Raw genomic sequence first — 22620 nt, forward strand, 5'->3', positions numbered from 1 at the left:
TCTCCTTCTGTTCCCTCGGGCAGAAACAGGGCTGCAGAGGAATAGGAAGGCGCACACCTGGGGTTTCAAGATGTCAGTGGGCAACTTGGAGTACCCCCATCCTGGACACTGCCCCGCATCCACTGGGGCCGGTCTCTGGGTGTGCTACCCCCTCTCCCCAAAGGGCTCATAAGCCTTTTCTGCTGGACTGGAAGGCCCATGGGGCCACTTGGGCAGTGAGCGCACAGATGAACCAGTGTCCAGCTGGTCAGGCACTCAGACCCTGCTCCTTGGCCCCACAGCTGGCTCCACGCCTGAGGCAAGCCCACACAGTGACGTGGTGGCAGATGTGTCTCCCAGTCCTGGTGACACTTCACAAATAGCTCTCTAGCCAGAGCCAACTTGGAAAATTCCAGGGACAAGGAAATTTACCACGGGTTGCAAATAGCTGGGCCTTGCTTTGAGCAGGGAGCCCCGCCCATGTGTGGTAAGCAGGTTGAGCAGGAAGGAGGGACTGCCAGGCCCACCACGAGGGAGTCCTTTAATAGAGACAGGCAGACAGGGGACACGACTTGGCCCTGCACCTAGAGTGTGGTGGCCCCTCCGCCCCCACCTGGCGTGGCCCCAGGGTGGACATGGGAGGAGAGGTGGATTTAAAAAACACTGTGGGACCAACTCTTCACGCTTACAGAAAAGGGCAACTTGGGGGGAACAGGCTGCTGGAGAATCTGCACGTGGAGCTGAGTCTGAGCCCAACGGCCAGCAGGAGGGAGCCTGCTGCCCCCCACCCCTCCTGGCCTGCACATGGGTGAGGGCAGGAGCCCACGGAGACCCAAGCTGCACAGAGGGACCAGCCACCCTACATCTATTAGTGTTTCTACACTATGTACACTATTGTGCTTTAGAGCCCCCAACCCCCAGCCTCAGCCTGAAGCCCCTGCCATAGCGGGCTGGGCGAGACTAGGCCCCAGGACAGAGTAACCCACTCTTTGTTGGCCTAGGGCCAAACGGGGCATTGAAACAGAAAGGTCAACGCTGGACAAGATGCAGGCTGGTGGGAGCAGGCGGGGTGGGGGCCTGGGTGAGGCTGGAGTTCAGGGGTGGTGGGTATGCATGAACCAGGCAGGGCTGGACAAGCATGGGCTGGTACAGATGGGGGCAGGGCTGGGCATCTCCTCAAAAACAATTCTGCAGCTGCAAACTGGGCCAGTGAGAACCCTGCCCCAGGGCTCCCCTCCCAGCCAGTGCAGTTCGACCTTCAGCAGCCAGGTGTCAGGGGTGGGTCCCAGCTCCAGGTGTACACGTGGGGAGGGCCGCTGGTGTCAGGTGAGGCTGGGCTGGAAAGAATGGTGCGAGACATCGGTGGGCATGTCCCTGTCAGCCAGGTGGTCGACAGATAGGATCAGTTGTTCTCGAAGAGAGAAAGCAGGTCATCGTTGCTGTTCGTGGGGAGGTCGGGTGGGCCCAGGTAGGACAGCAGCTCATCGGGGTTAGTCAGTTCTGGAAGCAGCTGGGGACAAAGCAAACCTGATAGCAGCTCTGGCCTCAGACCTGCCACATCATCTCAATCGGGTCCCCAGGCCCAGCCGGGAAGTGGGGTGCCCCCCCCCCACCAGCCTCCAACACAGGCTAGCACCAGAGCCCCTCAGCCTGCTCCTCACAGGGCCTCTTCCTGCCAAAGACTGCTCTGCAACCAGGAATCACTTGTGTTAAGCTGTCCAAGGACAACATGGGACACCCCAGCCCGTGAGGGGTCCTGAACACGAACAGCATGAATGCAGAAGGTGGAATTTTCTGCTTTGAGCTGTGCTTTCCACATTTTTTCACGTTGAACTTTGTATTCATTTATCAGGATGGAGGGACAATCACCTGTCTTTTATGCACTGGTTCTGGCTCGCACACCACCTGTGAGTCAGACAAGTCAAGTCAGACCCTAAGGCCGGTGTCATTGGCCACAAGCCAAGTCTTCCCGGGGACTCTGCATGTGCCACATTGGCGCACAGGTCCCGAGAACCAGGTGCCTGGACACAATCACCCCATAGCTACTCTGACACCTGACACTCAACAAAACTGCTGGCATCACCCAACCAGCTCTCCCCAAGTCTGGAAGCCATGGAGGAGTCACTGTCTTTGCTTCTATGAAGTGCACGGACCCTGGGGACAACAGATAAGCACCCCCGAGCCCCAGCTCCAAGTGCTCCCCAGCACAGGGCCCAGTACTCACGTCCAGAGCCGGTTCCGGGGCCTCCCCTGCCCCAGACATGGGGGCCCCCATCATGCCTGTGGCAGCACTGAAGGCCAGCTCGCTGAGAGGCCCCGAGTTCACTGGGCCCAGAGCTGGCCGGGATGCTGGGGGAGGGTTTGGATGATGCAGCTGGGGCCCTGGGGGGCCTCCAAGGTTAGGGGCGTGCAGCCCCGGGGGCCCGGGGTTATGGGCTGGGTCCAGGTGACCTGCTGGTGCCATCTGAGGAGGAGAGAATAACCTAGTAAAACAGCTCGAGGGCTCCCTGGGGGGACACCTCCACAGCCCCTCGAATTGACACTGACCTGGCCTGGGAGGCAGGGGCCGGACTTCTCTGGCGTAAGGAGGTTGCTGGGAATGTCGGATTGATAGGAGACAGGCGGAGGCCCTGGGGTGAACTCAGTCAGGGTTGGGGTGCTGGGTGTGGTGGGTGGGAAGGATTCGGGGAAGGTCCCGGGTCCCAGGAAGCTGGAACCTGAGAGAGGAGAGCCAGATCCAGGTGAGGGCAGGGGGCTCATGCTGGCTGAGCCACGAGGGCAGACTGGCCACAGCACGGGTGGGACTCACTGCGCTCGCCCAGAGGATGCTGGCCTTTATGGAAGTTGCTACTTGGGAAAGGGCATTTCTTCTCGTTGTTGCTGGGGGAAGTGGTCATGACACTGCCAGGAGGCTGCGAGGGGACAGGAATGGGACCCACCACACCCAGATACTCCCACCCGCAGGGCTGGATGGCGCTGGTCTGGAAGTGTGCCAACACAGACCTCTGTTCCAAACCTCTGGGGAGGTGGGCACAGCCATAGCCTGGGCCCCGCTGCCCATCCCCCACACCCAGCTGGGCATCTGTACCCCCAAGTCCCCAACCAGGCCCCCAGGCTTGCGGACCTCAGAGCAACATGTTCACAGGCGGCAGGCTGGTGGGAGAGGCTGGATCATCGCCCAGGGCCCTAATTTTCCAGGGCGAGTCCCGTGTACTCACCCTGGCTAGGGTAGTCGCCAGGGGCCGGGGCTGAGGCGGGTTGCAGAGGGGTGAAGGGCGCGGCACCCGGGCCCAGGGCAGCGATCATCTCCATCACGCTGGGCATGAGCATGTGGGCAGGGCTCACAGTGCGGCAGCGCTTCAGCACCGGCCCATCTGGCTCTTCCTTGACGTGTAAGTCAGGCTTCACCGGCACTGGCTTCCAGCTGCACGTGGGGTCGATGGTGATCTCCTCGTAGTCAGAGCTGGGTGGGGACAGTGGGGCTGGTTACCAGCTGCCTTGCAGCCTCTCCCAGCCCTGCACTGTTGCTAGGCCGACCTTCCACTCAAATGGTTGTGGCTGCCCAGCACACTCCACGTGCCTGTGGCATGCAGGTGGACATGGATTCTGTCCATGGCCTGGAGCTGAGCCTGCTCCATGCTGAGCCAGCACGGGGTATCTCCGCGCCTGTCCCAGGGCTGCCCTCTGGGGCTGCAGGAAAGCAGACTTACTTCTGAATGTAAATGAGGATGCCCAGCATGTACTGGTCCACCTCCAGGCCCTCCAGTAACGCCGTCTTGCTGTAGGAAACCAAGGGGACACAGCTCAGAAGGCTGGCCGGACCTCACCTAGGGCACGGGCCCCATCACATCTCTGACCCCTATGTGAAATGACCCTGTGTGAGGTCGCTGCCTCGAGCAGCACCAACCTTCCAGGCCTGTACTGTGAGCCCCACATCTGGGGCAGGCACTTCTCAGTGCTGATGGAAGGAAATGACTGTTAATAGTCCCTGAGGACATACCACCCACCCCCAGAGCCACGGGGACCGTCTCTGACACACTCACTTGCACACAGGGCACCTCCAGGTCCCTCGCTCACAGTTAAGCTGTAAATAGGACTCCAGGTCAAAGCACTGCAGAGAAAGGGGAGACAGTTACTCACACTGGGGCTGGGGTAACCCGGCCCTGCAGTTCCAGGGACGTAGGGCTTATTTACTGCATGTTTGAGAAGGCACATGTGCCAGGCTTTCACCGTGGCACCATCCTCATGTAAGAGATAGGATGCCTACAGAGCCCTCACGGGAATGACATGTGGCCAAAGCAAGAACTGGCCAACCGTGCTGATAGGGAACAACCTCCAGGACATGGTATGGAAGAAAAACATGACGTACAGCGATGGGTATACTGCTTATGTAACCAAAAGGTGGGGAGTGAGGGGGAGGGTGCGGGTACTTGTCTACTCACAGTGCTTCTGCAGAAAGAACCTAAGGTGCTGCTCCTGGGGGCAAGGCAGGGAGCAGACTGTGCCCTGCATCCCCGATGCTGTTTGAAATCGGAGCCCCAGGACTTCCCTGGTGGCCCAGGTGGGTCCATGCTCCCAATGCAGGGGGCCTGGGTTTGATTCCCGGTCAGGGAACTCTATCTCACATGCTGCAACTAAGAGTTCACATGCCACAACTAAAGATTCTGCCCATAGTAACTGAAAGATCCTACATGGCCGCAACAAAGACTGAAGATCTGCACGCCACAACCAAGACGCAGTGCAACCAAGTAAGTAAGTAAAAGAGCAAATAAGTAAAATACAATGAAGTCCCAAGAACCCAGTAAAATGGCTGTTATACTTAGGATAACATTAGAAGAAACAAAAGCCCAGCCTGAGGGAAGAGGGCAGGGGAGCCAGGCTGCCCGTCCACTGACTGGCCTGCCCTGCCACCCACCAGCCGAGGTGCTCAGAGGCCACATCCACCAAAAACAGTTAAACGGCAGCAAAAGCTTTGGCAAAGCGCTGTGGTGACCACACACCTGTATGTGGCGACAGTCGTGGCCCCGGGCAGGGAGCTGGATCCTGCGGAAGGTGATGGGGCACTTGAGGGCCACCTTGATGGCCGTCTGCTCCACCCCATCCTCTCCGTTGGGCCCCGGGGTGCCAGGGATGGTTCCGCTGCTGAAATTCCGCTTTACTGACACCAACAGGGGAAAGCAGGATGTGAGCGAGGGCTGCCAAGCGGGACTAGGCCACTGCTAGCTCAGCACCTCTGAGGACCATTCTGGGACTGACCGCTACCCTCTGCATGGAGCCCCAACCCAGAGGAGACAGCCTTGTCTAACACGGGGACGTGCCAGGTGTGGCAATGGCCCCAGCAGAGCTGAGGAGCGCGAGGACCACTCACTCTTGGTGATGCAGTGCTCGGCGGGCAGGAGGCGCTTCTTGAGGAGGCCCTGCAGCACTGAGCGGACGGATGGCCGATGCACCAGCTGCAGCACGAAGAGGTGGGACTGCAACGGGAGGGATGTGGTCAGCGGGGTGCGGCCCGGGGAGGCTCGTGCTGGCCCACTCTCCTCTCACAGCTAATGCACAGGCAGGCTACTGCCGCGCCTCCCCGGGCAGTCAGGAGCCCACACCCACACCTATCGATAAAGCTCATGTGTATCCGCACCAGTATTCAACCATGGCCTCTCTGCTGAAACACAATTATTTGAGAGGCCCCTGAGTGCACCCTGCCTGCAGCATCCACTGGTATCCTATGCTGGGTCCACGTGATACCCCAGGCCCACAGGGCCGCATTAGGGCTGCCTTGCCTCCGCTCCCTCCCACCTAAGCTGATCAGAGCTGTGCATCTAAGTGCCTCTTCTAGTGCTGGATCTGGAGCTGCCAGAACCCAGATGACTCCTTAACAAGGATTCAGGGTCAGCTGGGACTCGGGACTTTGTGAGCTTCTTCCAGGAAAGAGGCAAGCTTAGTTTGCTTCTCTTACATAATTAACATTTGATGCTTACATGAGCATCAAATCTAGTTACTGAACCTAACCAGAAAGCTGCCAGTACATTTTTAACTGAGACCCTTTTCTCAAAGGCCTATCATGGGAAGGAAGAGAGCCAGTGCCATCTTCTTCAGTGATGATGGCCCCATCTTGCCCTGCTATGGGCACTCACACAGCAGCAGGCGGTGACAGTGATCTGGATGGTGTTGCGGCCCGGCTGGCACACGTGCTTCAGGTAGAGAGGCTTGTGGGAGGTCTTGTTGTCACCGCGCTCGATGGTGAGCGGGGTGGCATTGACGCTGACCTGCACGGAGGCCGGCCAGTTGGTGTTCATCTGCCGGTCCTCGTGGTGGTAGCACTTGAACTGCAGTTCCAAGTCAGGCCTGCATGGGGAGGACGGACGCTGAGAGTCAGGGGGCGGCGGGTGGGGCCGCGAGCCGTGGGGCAGGCGTCCGCTCACCTCAGCATCAGGGTCTTGTAGACGGAGTCTCGGAGCTGGAAGGCATGGTTGCTCACCGCCAGATTGTGCTGCAGGCGGAAGGGCTCCAGGACAACCCCATCCCTCACGGGGAAGGTCAGCCGCAGCTCGTCACAGGGGCCGCTGCCTGGAAGTAGGCCACGCAGGTGTGAGCAGGCCACCGGCCCTTGATGGCCACCAGGCCAGGCCTGCCCCTTCCCCCATCGTGGGGTCCATGATTGAGGGGAGTGTGGCCCCTCCTCCCCTTCCATGGGGCTGGGGCTTAGGACAGCATCTCTCTTAGGACTCTGGGCTCGGCCTCCACCTCCAATGGAAATAGGATCTTGGTGTCCTGCTATTCTTCCCTGCCTCAGTCGCCTAGCCCAATGATCCCTGCATCATGACTCTAAGAGAACACGCTCCCCACCCAAAAAGGTGGTGCTTCTGGTGCTTTCAGAGGGAGCAGGAGGCAGAAGGGGTGTCAACGGGCCACCTGCCACCACCCTGGTGCTTAAGTCAGGGTTTTAAGACCCCAATTGCTGCTGCTGCTGCTGCAGTGGTCTCCCAGATATCAGGAGTGGGCTTCTGGGGGCCCATACATACCCTGGAACCATACCCAAAACTTTGGGTGTATGGCTATTTTTCTACAGGTGATCTACACCTCAAATAGATTTGCAAAGAGTTCCATTAACAGAAAATAAAGGTGAAGCCTTCCCCTCACCCACCAAGTTCCCTGGAGGACTCTCCAGAGCCCCCTGCCCACCTGTCCTGAGAGCAGACCTCAACTCACCAGGCGGCGATGGATGTAAGTTGCTCACACTGGGCTTGAGGTCAGGCAGGAAGGGAGACTTGACCTCCTGGCTGGTAGACATGTAGGGGATGCTGCTGCCGGGGGTCATGGGTGGTGTGGGGCTCCCGGGCAGTGGGGAGCTGGGGTAGCCAGGGATGGAACGAGCAGGCTGTAGGGTGGAGCAAACAGCGGAGGTGGACTAGTAAGGGGGTGCTTGTTCCTGGAGCACCCGCTGGGAACAGTCAGGCCAGGGATGGGCAGGGGACAGCCCCAGGGGGCCTTGGTTGGGCCTCCACATGTCCTCCTGCCTGAGTGCCCTCTCTCCCTGCACCCACCCTGTGAGCCTCCCGCCCACTTGCCCATCTGGCCATACCCCACTCAGGCCAGGCTGGCTGTAGCTGATGCTGCCCCCGTTGAAGCTGGCACCCTGCCCGTTGAACTGTTCTGCAGGCTGCAGGAGAGAAAACCGCGTGTGCCTGGGGCTGCCGCCTGCCTCTGAGCAGGGCCTGGAACTGATCCTAGGAGAGGGCTGGGGACAAGGGGACTCGGCACATGCATGGGTGGGTGTTGGCCTCTTTTCTTCTTTATACATTTTTTGGGTTTTCCAAATAGTCTACAGGGAGCACACACAGATTTCATAATTTACGGAATCACCACTATAGAAAAAGAGCTGACCCCACACATCAAAGGGATTTACAGGGAAGCCACAGAGGCTGAAAGGACATAGGTACTCACATCTCCTCACCCTTCTCCAGCAGCACCTCTATCACTCAGGCCCTTCCTGACCCCTCTGGCCTGTCCCCTCGCTGGGCTACTTGGCAGCAAGCAAAGGGAATAGGGATACTTTTCCCTAAAGTGGCTTGGTACTTGCCTGATACTCCCTGGTACTCCCTATACCATATCTCATGGTGTAGGAGCCTCTCACAGAGGCTCCTTTCAAACCTGAATGTCTATCCTGGGAGCTGCCCTACACTGGTCAGGACCCCTGTGAAGCTTGTGGCTGCCTGGCCACCTGAGCACTCCGAGGCCCACTCCCCAGCCAGCCCTGGCTGCCTCAAGGTCTGTGTCCCACAGTGCTGGGCGCGGGGCTGGCTGGGGTCGCAGAGGCCAGGGTGAGCCGGCCCTACCTTGTAGTGTGGTCCCGCAGGGCTGGCGGTGGACAGGGACGGGCTCGTGCCCTGCTGCAGGGGCAGCCTGTGCCCGGGGTAGGAGGATGGAGCAGGGGGCTGCCCGGGGCTAGGTGCGTACTGGGCGGCAGCAGGTGTATACTGGCCTCCTGGCAGGTACTGCTGCCCAGGGTACACCTGAAGAAGGAAAGAGGCAAAATGCCAAGAAGAGGTGTTGGGGAAGCCGATTCCCACCAAGGGACGGCGGTGTCCCTCATCAGGCAAGGCCAGCTCTCTCACACACAACGCCTCTGATGGCCCTCGTGGGGAGGGAAGCCCAGCTACTCACCTCGCCCGAGTAGGCTCTCTTGACACCCTGTCGGGGCAGTGGCTGGGCCTGGGGGGGGCCCGGGTACCCTTGCTGGGGCAGGCGCTGCCCTGCATAGAGGGGCGCCATGCCCGCTGCCCGGGTGGGGTTCATGCCCATGGGGCTCATGCTTGAGGGGCCCATCAGCCCTCCCACGCTGGCCGGGTTCATGCTGCTGGGCACGCTGGGCCCTCGGGGACCACCGTGCTGCAAGAACTGGCTGTTAAAAGACTGTCCAGCCCCCATCTGGGAAAAGAAGACAAGAACCATCCAGACCTTACCCACCAATGTGGGCGCCACCCCCAAGCCCACCCCTTGCAGGCAGGCTGTCCCCAGCCCAGGTCCTCTCCCCTCAGCTCCCCACTCCCTTCCTGTCTCATCTCCCATCAGCCCTGGAACACGGCCTGCGTGCCCCCAAGTCCTCCACCCTGGTTGCCTGACAGGCCCATCCTCTGGGCCAGCACACATGGGCCACACAGGAGGAGCAGCGGGGCCTCACCGCTCCGTACTGGCTCAGCTCCTGACTCTGCTTCTCCTGGAGGGCGGCCACGGTGGCTGTGGCTGTGGCGGTGGCTGTGGCGGCGGCAGCAGCCACTGCAGCAGCCGCCGCTGCTTGAGTGAAGTCGGTGGATGGCCGTGCGGCGTGTGAGGGGAGGCCCAGGCCCCCTGGACCCCCTGGGCCGCCCGCATACCTGCAAGAGACAGAAGGCTCGGCTCTGAGGCACTTCCCTGGCCTCTCCTGGGGGGCACACGGGCCCTATAGGGAGCCCCATTCTTTCCCAGACACCCCATCATTAGCTCTGGAGCTGACAGGAGCAGCAGAGTCATAGTAACTCCTGAGCACACAGTTCCCTGGTGCCCACCAAGCAAGAAGCATCGCCCCCCAGAGGGCTCCTGGCACGCCTGCCAGGGGAGGAGGGCCCTGCTTACCCGGTAGTGAAGCCAGGGCCCCCGGGGTAGCCCCCGCGGCCATACACCCCTTGTGGCACGTAGCCCTTGCTGGCACCACCCTCACCGAACGCCTGCTGTCCGAGGCACTGTGGGGAGCTCAGCGCGGAGCTGCCGCCTGCCATGCCGGGCATCACGGAGCTGCTGGGGGGGCTCCCTGCAGGGCCCATGGGGTTCCCCAAAACCTACAAGGAACCGAGAATCACTAAAGGAGACCATGCAAACAACCTGCTTTGTGCAGTGGTTCTAAAGCGCTGGAAAGAAGAGGCCTGGCAGGTGAGGAGGTGGAGGTGGGGACAGAGGGGAGGCGTGGTCCAGAGGGGTGGTGGGGAGCTGTGTACAGGTGGGGGGTGTGGAGGCCAGGATCCCATGCCATGCATGGAAGAGCTACTCTCTGAGAACGTGGGAGACTCAGGAAGCCCTAGCTCCACGCCTCCAAGACCTGAGCTGGGAGGTGACGCCTCCCAGGGTGGGGCCAGGGCTGGGCTCACCTGGCTCTGTGCTGCGTTGCCGACTCCCCACACGGTTGTGACCACAGACAGCGATCCTGCTGGCTGAGTGGCACTCTGTTGCCAAGGCACCGCCTCATATGCGAATGGACCATCACTGCACAGAGAGGCACAGGTGGGGAGCCTGGGTCAGGAGGCCTCTGGTGCTGAGAACCCCACCGGGGAGGATCTGAAGGCTGAGAGCAGTGGGGTCCCACTCCACCACCACCCTCCCAACGTTCTGAGGCCTGAGAGGGGAGGGCAGCCGGAGCCCCCACTCACCTGTGTGGTGCGGGGGGCAGGGCAGGTTTCATGGGGTTCATGGGGTTCATTGGCTTGGGAACAGCCTGAAGGCCAGGTCTGCGGGAGACAGGAAGCGGCCCTCACCGGTGCTCACGTGAGACTCGGCTGCTCTGGCTGCGGGGACAAGGGGGACAGAAGTGCGTGGAGACACACCTGGGAGACCCAAGTCCTGTCCTGCCTCTGCTCTCACGGATGGAAAGTAGGGAGGGTGACGGGGACCCGGGGGCCCACTTGGCGTGCGGGTGGGAGGTCAGGCCACCCTGGCATTGGCCCAAGCTTACACTGCCCACCCTAGCAAACCTCTGCTCACTCCACCTCCCCTACATCTAGCCCAGAAGCCAGCATTAGCCTTTGCTGGTCAGGCCCTGCCACCAAGAGCCCCTGAAATACCTTTGGAAGATGGACAGCGGCTTTCTGATCCCCAAAACCTTCCACATTCCCCCTCCCTACATGAAGGCGTGGATACACATAAAAGCCAAGGAGCATTCAGGACCCAACTGCCAGAATCCTCCCCGGCCCCTCTGCTCCAACTACACACAAGGTCCCAGGGTGGAGGGCAAAGCCAGAAGCACATAGGGAGCCACCATGAGGCACTGCCCACGGTGGGCAGGCCGTCCAGATGCCAGAGTCACAGGGTCAGCTATCCTCCAGCCAGACTGGGGGGTGGTTGTGTGTGTGTATGGGACGCCTGCTGGAACTCAGTGTTGGGTCAGCAGCTCATCCTTGGCTGGCAGCCCCCACCCCAGGGCAGCAGAAGGGTGACATGTGCCCACTCCCTCGTTCTGAGGCCAAGGGGGCTGCCTGGGGCAGACCTAACCGCTACAGATCGCCTGACGTCCAGTGTGATGATGCAACAAAGCAGGGCCACACACACAGCGCAGTGCGCAGAGGGCTGGTGGTGACCCTGTGGAGACATAGTGGACACTCATGGAGCTTGTGTGCTGATGCTGGAAAGGGGGGATGCTTCCCCCCACAGTGTGGGGCCAGCTCTCTTCCACTTGGCGCCTCAGAAAACCAGCAAGACAGTGGTTGGCTTCTCCTCCAGGCTGCCAACGCCTTCAAGACACCGCTGCAAGCAAACCCTTCACCTACCAGGCCGAGGGCCCTAGCTGGCACTCCCAGGGCCACCTTCCACACACACCTCCACTTAGCCTAACCACCGTGGCCATGGTTCTCAGGGGGTCTCAGCCTCCTCCTCAGAACTCACATTGCCTGCCTCTGGCTCAGGAGCGAGAGGGCAGCCCTGGGACTACCCAGAGCTCACACTCCATCAGGACCTCACGGACAGGGCAGCCCCAGGGAGGCAGGGTTACAATCACATCCCGTGCAAAATCCGTTCTGAAGGCACCTGGAGCTGGGGCTCCTCCACAGTCTTTCCACAGGACCCCAGAGCAGGTCAAGGAAACAGTGGGGACTATGACTTGGGCCCCAGGCCCCCCACAGAGCACTGGGGAAAGCAGATTCTCGAACTGGAGCCAGGGCTGGGAGGGGAGGTGATGGATTAGACAAGCAGAGGAAGGAGGCATCTGGTGGGCTTGTCCACCTCACACCTGACCCTGCACCCCTTCGCTATGCTCCTCCCCAGAGGAGTCAAGCTCCAGACCATGTGACAACCAGGAAGCAGAGGCCAAAAACGCAAGGGGCCGGTGGCTCCAGAAGGCTCAGGGGTCGCTGGACTCGGGCCTGGGAGCCAGAATCACCCAGCCAGGCAGGGGAAGGCTGGTTGTCCCCAGGGGCGGCAACCACCAGGAGGGTGATGCTGTAATGAGGGATGAGGGGGGCCTCCAAAAGATAGAAACTCCCCCCAGACCTGCTGAGTGGGGCCTGAAGCAATACACGGGGTTTTCAGGACTTACAACATAGGCAAGCTACTCTAGACTGTAGTGTTGGCAGGGGGATTGACTCAGAGGTCAATAGAACAAACTAGACAACTCATTAGAGACCCACACAAACATACCCAATGAACAAAGTTTTTGACAAAGATGCAAAAAGGAGGAAAGACAGTATTTTCAACAAATGGTGCCGGACCTATTGGACATGCAAAGGCAAAAGACAAACATAAACAAAAAACTCCCCTAAACTTAGAAATTTACTTGAAGTGGGTCATGGATTTTAAACGTATAGCACAAAATCGTAAGAACTTTCTTAGGTTTGACACCAAAAGCATGATTCATAAAAGGAAAAACTGAAAATTTCTGTTCTGTGAAGGACCCCACAAAGAGGATGGAAAGACAAGTTACAGACTGGAAGAAATATCTGCAAGCCACACATCTGACAAAGGACAAGTATCCAGAATATATAAAGAATTCTCAAAACGCAAAAGTTAAAATTGGAAGACAGGCAAAAGATATGGAGACATTTCACCAAAGAGGATGTACAGATGGCAAACAAACATCCGAAAAGATGTTCACCATCACTGGCCATCAGAGAAATGCAAATTAAAACCACACCGAGGTATCACTACACACCTACCATGATGGCTAAAATAAATAGTGTGATTCCTCTGGTGGTTCAGTGGCTAAGACTCTGCATTCCCAATGAAGGGGGCCTGGGTTGGATCCCTGGTCAGGGAACTAGATTCCACATGCTGCAAAGATCCCACAGGCCACAACTAAGACCTGTCACAGCCAACAACAAAAAAAAGTGACACCATCAAATGCTGGCTAGGAGAAACTGGGTCTCTCATGCATGGTTGGTGGGAATATAAAATGGTACAGCCACTCTGAAAAATGATCTGCTAGTTTCCTATAAAACTAAGCATGCAGCCACTAGACAACCAGGGCTTCCCTGGTAGCTCAGATAGTAAAGAATCCTCCCGCAATGAAGGAGACTTGGGTTTGATCCCTGGGTTGGGAAGATCCTCTGGAGGAAGGCATGGCAACCAGTATTCTTGCCTGGAGAATCCCCATGGACAGAGAAGCCTGGTGAGCTACAGTCAATGGGGTCCAAAGAATCAGACACGACTGAGCGACTAAGCACACAGCACACTATACAACCTAGCAACTGTATTCCTGAACATTTATCTCAGAGAAGTGTAAACCTAGGTTCACACAAAAATTCTGTATGTGAATATTTATAGCAGTTTTATTCCTAATAGCCAAAGAATGGAAATGCAGATATCCTTCAGTGGTGAAGAGCTAACCAACTGTGAGCCTGAAGGCATAAAAAGGCAGGGCTACTGACACAGGCACCAACCTGCAGGAATCTCCAGAGAACCATGCTGCATGGAAAAAGCCAGTCCCCAAAGGTTACACATTGTATGGTTCCCTTTACATAACATCCTTGAAATGACAGAATTACACAAATGGAGAGCACACGGGTGGCGGCCAGGGGTTAAACGTGGAGAGCAGGGAAGCGAAGCCAGTGGGAATATAGAAGGTGGGCATGGAATATCTGTATCAACTGTATTGATGGAGTTGTACTCTCCTGTGATGTTGTGCTACACTTTTATAAGATGTTACCACTAGGGAAAAGTTACAGAGCTCTCTGTGTCATTTCTTGTAACATCTTAAGAATCTATAATTCTCTCAAACTACAAATTTATTTAATGTACAACCACCACCAGCTCTCTCTCCCCACAGAGATGCCCAGGGCCATCATTTCCCACACTAAAGCTGGCTGGATTGGCCAGGCCCACTTTGCTGTCCCAAAGGGAAGAGCAGGAAGAAGACAGACCCCCCCTGGCCTGGGTCAGAGCCCCAGGGGAGGCTGTATTAGTTCACAAGCGCAGCTTCTCCAACGGCGGCTCACCAGAACTCAGCCCCACTTTGAGTTCAGAGGGTGGAGTGACGCCCAAGACTTGCATTTCCAGTAAGTTTGCAGGTGCTGCTGCTGGTACCACAGTTTGAAAGCCCCGGAGAGCTGGGGAGGAGGGGGGACAGGGCAGGTGCAGGGCGGGGGCCCCTGTGGAGGCTGCTGGTCTGGGGCCCAGCACAGCTTCCTACATCACGTGAGTCTGGGGAATTCCACCCCTATGACTTCTCTGCTGTGGACAAGACCACAGACATTTCCAGTTCCCCCCGCCCCCGAGCTTACTGAGCGGGGGCAGTGACTTCCTGCCAAGCTCCTGAACCAAGGCGGCTCTCTTCCCTGACAAGCCCCAAACTCTTCAGGTTGGGGACTGGGGGAACCTCTGCTCCTGACAAAGGGAGAGAGATGTGGTGTGAGTGCAGACCCTCCTCCCACCTCCTGGCCGTGAGAAGAAGAGTTAAGAAGGAGCCTGGGTGTGTGCAGGGCCAGGGCTAGCCTCTGGCGGCTTCCTGCTGGTGGGGGGCTTTCCCTGTACATCAACTCTCACTGGAAGCCAGGACCTTGGCAGAAAGCCCTGGCGTGATGTCAGTCTAGAAGGCCACATGGCTTTCTGGGGGTCAGATCACATTTTCCTCCAGTAAAAGAGCTACAGACAACTCACTCCTCACATCCCCCTTTCCCAGGACCTCAGAGCATCTGCACTGCTGTCTCCAAAGGCAGACGTGACCATGGGTCAACCTCTTCTGCCCCCACTCCACGCTCCTTGCCTAGGCACCCAGCAGCAGCACGCCTCGCAACCACCCACCAGACCCCAGGAGGACAGTGCCAACATAGTCATAGAGCAGGGGCTCGCTGCCTCCTCTAGCACAGGGAATCCACAGTTCCCGATGGCTGGCCCCAACTAGAGGAACACTGGAGTCAAACAGGCTCAGACGAGGAAAACGAACAGCTCAAGCGTCCCAGGAGGACATAAAAGTGGGGGCTCACATGCTCAAGTGGCTGAAGTCCTGCCCCTTGACTTGGAAGGCCACACACTGACTGGCTGAAGTGTTCAGAGTTCATCAAAGGTGCCCAGGAAGGAGCATTGCTCAATGGCACAGGTGTGGGAAATTCCAGAGAACAGCTGAAGGGCTGCCCTGCCCTGAGCCTCAGTTTACAATGTGGAAAATGGGTACGTGGTGGCCACTCTAGGACTAAGAGAGGGGAAGGCACATGACCACCTTAAATCATCAGTCCCAGCTCCCATCCTGGATCCAAGGGCTAGTGGACACTCCATGGGGAGGCCTGGCTGCCTCTGGAGATCAGTCCTATGATTGGGAGTCCTCCCCAGGCACAGCCTACCAGTCCTTCTGAATCTGTTATTCATTATCTCACCTTTCTCTTTCCAACCAGGAACCACCCTCCAGGTGTGACAAGTCCCCAAGGCCAGTACTCACTGGGTGAGGTTAAGAATCCTTCTCCTATCCTGTTACCTCTATCTAGCTTCTTCAAGGGAAGCCCTCTGGTTCTAGTGTGACAGGATTTGGTGGGTGAGTCTGTGATCGCCCTATCAACTGTCTTACAGATTGAGTCACATGTTCTGTGTATTTCCCTGTGAAATCTTCTGAGATAATACAAATGACTTAAATACATCACCATGGATATTCTGCAACTATCGGGAAGAGAGTATGGGGAACATGATGTAGGGGAGCAGGTCTAGGGGAGGCAAGAAAGGTTCGGAGGAGCAGGGTAGGGGGAGCAGGATTGGGGGGAACAGGGCAGCGGCGAGCAGATGGGGGAGGCTAGGGTAGGACACCCCTGGGAAGGAGGGCTGGACACGCTCCCGCCTGAGCTTCAGTATCTCCTGTTGGGAAAACGGTATTTCCACCAAAATCTCGGCTGGGGGGCTGAAAGGTTAGGGTCGCCAGCCCCAGAGCACACCTTCGCGGGTCTCACATCGCGTGCCAACGGCACGCACGGCCCGGAGGGGCCCGAAAGGTGAGCCTTCAGGCCACAGCGCAGAAAGGAGGGAGCGGGGCCAGTTTGGGTGAGGGCCCGCGTGAGGCTCCTGCCCAGACACCTCGGGCGCTTGGACGGATTCCGGCCAGCCCCAACAAAGGCTCAGGTGAGGGGTGGCCTCGGCGCGCAGCGGGCCAGTCGGCCCAGGACCACGACGCACGCGCCGCAGGTGCGGCAGGTGGGCGGCAGGGGCGGCTCCAGCCCCGCCGGGGCCCCGCCGAGGCGATGCAGCGCCGGGCCCGGGGACGCCGCACCTGCCGCCTCCCGCACCTGCCGCACCTGCCGCCCCCGCCGCCCGCACCTGCCCGCCCGGTCCGCTCACCTCCTCGCCGCCCGGCCCGGCCCCTCGCCGCCGCGGCCCCCGGTCCGCGCTGCTCCATGCGCTCAGCCCGCCCTCAGCGCCGCCCGCCGCCCCGGGGCTGCCGCCGCCCGCGCCATCGCGCCGCCGCCCGCTCCGAGGGCACAATGGAGCCGCCGAGTCGCTCATGCATATGCATGACGCCGCGCGCCGGCCCCGCCCCCAGGCCAGAGCAGTGGAGCCCCGAGCCAGCGTTCAGGCCCGGGTGGCCGCGGGCCTGCGCAAGCTAGGGCGGCTGGCCGGCCAGGAGCGGGGCGGGGAGGGAGGACGGGTTGGGGATGATCTGGGCTCCCCGCCCCTTCCACACCTTTCCAGGCGCAGCGTCTGCGGAGTCACCAGCCCTTGCTCTCTGCTCTCTGCCGGGGCGGAGCAGAGGAGGCGGGGCCTGAAAGAGGGCAGATCCAGGAGGAGGGGTGGAACCTGGCGGGTGGGAGGCGGGGCCTGGAAGAGGGCGGAGTCTTGGCGGAGGCTGGGTCTGCGGAGGTGACCCCGTGTCAATGGGCCACTTCTGGGAGATGTCTTGGAAAAACCACGCGGAATCACACAACTCATTCTCTTCACTGTTCTCTCATCTTCCTAGAGTGCGTCCTGTTGAAACATTGTTAGTCACTCGAGTTCTAGCCAGATGAAGAAACCTCTCTGGTCGGTTGGCATCATCATATGCTATTTTCAGTCTTTAAGTTATTCTGGGCTATTATCTACCCTTCCTTTAGGAAGACCACATTCTCCTGATTACCCACATTTTTTTTTATTGTAGTAAAATACAGTAACAAAGTTTACCATCCTAACCAGTTTTAAGTGTACAGTGGTGTTAAGCACATTCCCCACTATCACATATCCATCACCACCCATAGCTTTTTCATCTCCTAAAAGTGACACTTTGTACTCATCAAACAATAGTTCCCCATCCTCCTCCCACCCACCATTCTACTTTCTGTCTCTGAATCTGACTCCTCTAGGGATCTGATAGAAGTGGAATCATACAGTATTTGTCCATTTGTGACTGATGTCATGAAAGTCCCTCAGTCATGTCCAGCTGTGACCCTATACTCTCTAAGCCAGAATACTGTAGTGGGTAGCCTTTCCCTTCTCCAGGGGATCTTCCCAACCCAGGGATCGAACACAGGTCTCCCATACTGCAGGTGGATTCTTTACCTGCTGAGCCAAAAGGGAAGCCCAAGAATATTGGAGTGGGTAGCCTATCCCTTGGACAACACGGTGATCAAACCAGTCAATCCTAAAGGATATCAGTCCAGAATATTCATTGGAAGGACTGATACTGATTGGAAGCTCCAATACTCTGGCCACCTGGTACAAAGAACTGACTCATGGAAAAGACCCTGATGCTGGGAAAGATTGAAGGCAGGAGGAGAAGGGGAGGACAGAGGATGAGATGGTTGGATGGCATCACTGACTTGATGGACATGAGTTTGAGCAAGCTCCAGAAGTTGGTGACGGACAGGGAGGCCTGGAGTGCTGCAATTCATGGGGTCGCAAAGAGTTGAACATGACTGAGTGACTCAGCTGAACTGAACTGAATGTCTCGAAGGTTCATTCACATTGCAGCTTGCATAATTTCTCTCCTTTTAAAGGCTGAACAGTATTTCATTTTTTGTGTGTATACCACATTTTGTCTATCCATTCCTCCATTGATGGATGCCTCATAATTAACTTGTAATAATGCTGAAATTTCTTCCCTCAAGGCTACCTGAACTCTGTATCTTTGGAGAACCATTACTTCATTGAACAAATATGATGGCCTGCTATACCAGGCACTGGGCTCTGAACACCCCAGTGACCATGATAGTAACTCCTCTCCTCCCTGCTCCCACTAGAAGGGACAAAAAGAAAGAAATGACTCACCAGGTAACAATCTGTCCATCAATGTGAGGGTTAGGAAGAAAAATAAAAGAAAAATGGAAGATGGGGGAATGCTGGGAAATAGGTTAAAGAGCAGAGGCAGATTCTCTGGAGAGCTGGCCCCAGAAGAGACCCACATGATGAGGGAGGCACACACCATGGAACATGACCTGCTTCTGCCTCCAGGAGGCTGTGAGTTTGGGGGAGTTGCCGGCAAGTTCTGGGAAGAGGCCAGAAATGGCCACAGTAGGGTCCTGAATTAGAACTCTGAAGGCAGATCTGTTACCTCCCCAGTGTAACAGCCCTAGGAGACGCTGTTTGGTGCCGGTTCCCTTCTGGATAGTGTTTTCATGTTTGACTATACAGATTGTTAGAAGATTCTCCCTTATTTACTGGAAAACATCTGCCTCCCTAAAGTCTTCCTTCTACAACTGTATAAAATGAGAATTTTGCCTTGGAATCTTCTGTTGAAAGATAAACATGCCCAGTTCTTTTCTTTTAAAAAAATATTTATTTTACTCTTCTGGGTCTCAGTTGAGGCACAAGGAGTCTTCCGTCTTTGTGAAATGCAGGATCTTTACTTGCAGCATAGGAACTCTTAGTTGTAGCAGGTGGGATCTAGTTCTCTTGAAACCATAGGTTCAAGAGTAGGACTTGAACCTATGTTCTGGGACTCAAACCCACGAGGCCAGTATTTGAACCCAGCCAAAACCCTGCATGGAATAGAATCCAGCCAAAACCCATGGAACCTGATTTCAGGACCTAATGAAGCTCAGGTTCTTGATGTCTCATTGCAGAAAGAATCCAGTGAGAGACAAAGTGATAGATAAGAAGTGGATTTATTCAGATTCAGAGAGAAGCACACTAGACACACAGAGTTTGTGGGCCATTGCAGAGGGCAAGTGCTGCTGCAAAATGTGGCATAGTTAGTTTTTATGCGCTGGGTAATTTCTTATGCTAATGAGTGGGAGGATTATTCCAACTATTTTGGGAAAGAGGTGGGAATTTCCAGGAACTGGGTCACCACCCACTCCTTGGTCTTTTGACAGTGCCTTGGAACTGTCATGATTTAGGTCATACCTGAATGGTCTAGTGGTTTTTCCCACTTTCTTCAATTTAAGTCTGAATTTGGCAATTAGGAGTTCATGATCTGAGCCGTAGTCAGCACCCCATCTTGTTTTTGCTGACTGTATACAGCTTCTCCATCTTTGGCTGCAAAGAATATAATCAATCTGATTTCGACGTTGGCCATCTGGTGATGTCCATGTGTAGAGTCTTATCTTGTGTTGTTGAAAGAGGGCATTTGCTATGACCAGTGTGTTCTCTTGGCAAAACTCTATTAGCCTTTGCCCTGCTTCATTCTGTACTCCAAGGCCAAATTTGCCTGTTACTCCAGGTGTTTCTTGACTTCCTACTTTTGCATTCCAGTCCCCTATAATGCAAAGGACATCTTTTTTGGGTGTTAGTTCTAAAAGGTCTTGTAGGTTCTTCATAGAACCGTTCAACTTCAGCTTCTTCAACATTACTGGTTGGGGCATATACTTGGATTACTATGATATTGAATGGTTTGCCTTGGAGATGAACAGAGATCATTCTGTTGTTTTTGAGACTGCATACAAGTACTGCATTTTGGACTCTCTTGTTGACCATGATGGCTACTCCATTTCTTCTAAGGGATTCCTGCCCACAGTAGTAGATACAATGGTCATCTGAGTTAGATTCACCCATTCCAGTTCATTTTAGTTCACTGATTCCTAGGATGTTGACGTTCACTCTTGCCATCTCCTGTTTGACCACTTCCAATTTGCCTTGATTCATGGACCTAACATTCCAGATTCCTATGCAATACTGCTCTTTACAGCATCGGACCTTGCTTCTATCACCAGTCACATCCACAACTGGGTATTGTGTTTACTTTGGCTCCATCCCTTCATTCTTTCTGGAGTTATTTCTCCACTGATCTCCTGTAGCATATTGGGCACCTACCGACCTGGGGAGTTCATCTTTCAGTGTCATATCTTTTTGCCTTTTCATACTTTCATGGGGTTCTCAAGGAAAGAATACTATAGTGGTTTGCCATTCCCTTCTCCAGTGGATCACATTCTGTCAGACCTCTCCACCATGACCCATCCGTCTGGTGGCCTCACATGGCATAGCTTAGTTTCATTGAGTTAAACAAGGCTGTGGTCCATGTGATCAGATTGGCTAGTTGTCTGTGATTGTGGTTTCAGTCTGTCTGCCCTCTGATGCCCCCCCACCTCAGCACCTACCGTCTTACTTGGGTTCCTCTTACCTTGGACATGGGGTATCTCTTCATGGCTGCTCCAGCAAAGCACAAGTGCTGCTCCTGACCTTGGATGTGGGGTAGCTCCTCTCGGCTGCTCCTGTGCCACACAGCCGCCGTCTAGTCAAGGCTATGGTTTTTCCAGTAGTCATGTATGGATGTGAGAGTTGGACTATAAAGAAAGCTGAGCACCGAAGAATTGATGCTTTTGAACTGTGGTATTGGAGAAGACTCTTGAGAGTCCCTTGGACTGCAAGGAGATCCAACCAGTCCATCCTAAAGGAAATCAGCCCTGGGTGTTCATTGGAAGGACTGATGCTGAAGCTGAAACTACAATACTTTGGCTACCTGATGTGAAGAGCTGACTCATTTGAAAAGACCCTGATGCTGGGAAAGATTGAGGGAAGGAGGAAAAGGGGACGACAGAGGATGAGATGGTTGGATGGCATCACCGACTCAATGGACATGAGTTGGGGTAAACTCCAGGAGTTGGTGATGGACAGGGAGGCCCTGCATGCTGCGGTTCATGGGGTTGCAAAGAGTCGGACTCAACTGAGCAACTGAACTGAACTGAACTGGAACTGCCATATTGGGAGCTTACCAAACTGGGGAGTTCATCTTTCAGTGTTATATCTTTTTGCCTTTTCATACTGTTCATGGGGTTCTCCAGGCAAGAATACTTAACTGGTTTGCCATTCCCTTCTCCACTGGACCATGTTTTGTCAGAACTCGCCACCATGACCCATCCATCTTGGGTGGCCTTACACAGCATGGCTCATAGTTTCATTGATTAGACAAGGCTGTGGTTCATGTGATCAGTTTGGTTAGTTTTCTGTGACCGTGGTTTTCATTTTGTCTGCCCTCTGAAGGATAAGGATAAGAGGCTTATGGGAGCTTCCTGATGGAAGAGACTGACTGTGGGGGAAACTGGGTCTTGTTCTGATGGGCGGGGCCATCCTCAGAAAATCTTTAATCAAATTTTCTGTAGATGGGCAGGGCTGTGTTTCCTCCCTGTTGTTTGACCTGAGACCCAACTATGGTGGAGATAATGAAGATAAAGCGACCTCCTTCAAAAGGTCCCGTGCACACACTGCGGCACTCAGTACTCCTGACCCTGCAGTGGGTGACCGCTGACCCACGCCTTCACCAGAGACTCCTGGACACTCACAGGCAAGTCTGGGTCAGTCTCTTGTAGGGTCACTTCAGTATTCTTGCCTTGAGAACCCCACGAACAGTATAAAAAGGCAAAAAGATATGACACTGAAAGATGAACTCCCCAGGTTGGTAGGTGCCCAATATACTACCAGAGAAGAGTGGAGAAATAACTCCAGAAAGAGTGAAGAGACAGAGCCAAAGCAAAAACAATGCCCAGTTGTGGATGTGACTGGCAATGGAAGTAAAGTCTAATGCTGTAAAGAACAATATTGCATAGGAACCTGGAATGTTAGGTCCACGAATCAAGGTAAATTGGAAGTGGTCAAACAAGAGATGCCAAGAGTGAACATTAACATTTTAGGATTCAATGAACTAAAATGGACAGGAAAGGGCAAATTCAGTTCAGATTACCATTATATCTACTAATGTGGGCAGGAATCCCTTAGAAGAAATGGAGTAGCCCTCATAGTCAACAAAAGCATTTGAAATGAAGTACTTGCATGCAATCTCAAAAATGACAGAATGATCTCTGTTCATTTCCAAGGCAAACCATTCAGTATCACAATAATCGAAGTCTATGTCTCAACCACTAATGCTGAAGAAGCTGAACGGTTCCATGAAGACCTACAAGACCTTCTAGAACTAACACCCAGAAAAGGTGTCCTCTTCGTCATAGCAGACTGGAATGCAAAAGTAGGAAGTCAAGAGATACCTGGAATAACAGGCAAATTTGGCCTTGGAGTATAAAATTAAGCAGGGCAAAGGTTAACAGAGTTTTGTCAACAGAATGCACTGGTCATAGCAAACATCCTGTTCCA

At 55.5% G+C, this 22620-nt stretch overlaps 1 protein-coding gene across 4 annotated transcripts; it reads right to left on the reverse strand.

Moving 5' to 3' along the window:
- Nucleotides 1–494: 494 nt before the first annotated feature.
- ZMIZ2 (zinc finger MIZ-type containing 2) lies at nt 495–16872 on the reverse strand. Of its 4 annotated transcripts, none has more exons than XM_069586875.1 (20): nt 16811–16872; nt 10377–10511; nt 10098–10212; nt 9589–9791; nt 9158–9350; nt 8641–8904; nt 8313–8489; nt 7559–7636; nt 7186–7354; nt 6399–6543; nt 6111–6321; nt 5348–5453; nt 4980–5137; nt 4023–4090; nt 3690–3758; nt 3198–3442; nt 2527–2696; nt 2204–2443; nt 1849–1884; nt 495–1489 (listed from the first exon to the last, which is right to left on the reverse strand). In XM_069586875.1, exons 2-20 carry the CDS (start codon nt 10424–10426, stop codon nt 1382–1384), a joined length of 2805 nt encoding a protein of 934 aa, XP_069442976.1. In that variant the 5' UTR covers nt 10427–10511; nt 16811–16872; the 3' UTR covers nt 495–1381. The 4 variants fall into 4 exon arrangements, with proteins under 4 accessions (XP_069442976.1, XP_069442975.1, XP_069442978.1 ...); XM_069586874.1 differs by lacking the exon at nt 16811–16872 and adding an exon at nt 16468–16618; XM_069586877.1 differs by lacking the exon at nt 1849–1884 and having other exon boundaries at nt 16811–16871.
- Nucleotides 16873–22620: the final 5748 nt, after the last annotated feature.

Source organism: Ovis canadensis, chromosome 4, assembly GCF_042477335.2.
Source record: "Ovis canadensis isolate MfBH-ARS-UI-01 breed Bighorn chromosome 4, ARS-UI_OviCan_v2, whole genome shotgun sequence".
Taxonomy (NCBI): Eukaryota; Metazoa; Chordata; class Mammalia; order Artiodactyla; family Bovidae; genus Ovis; species Ovis canadensis.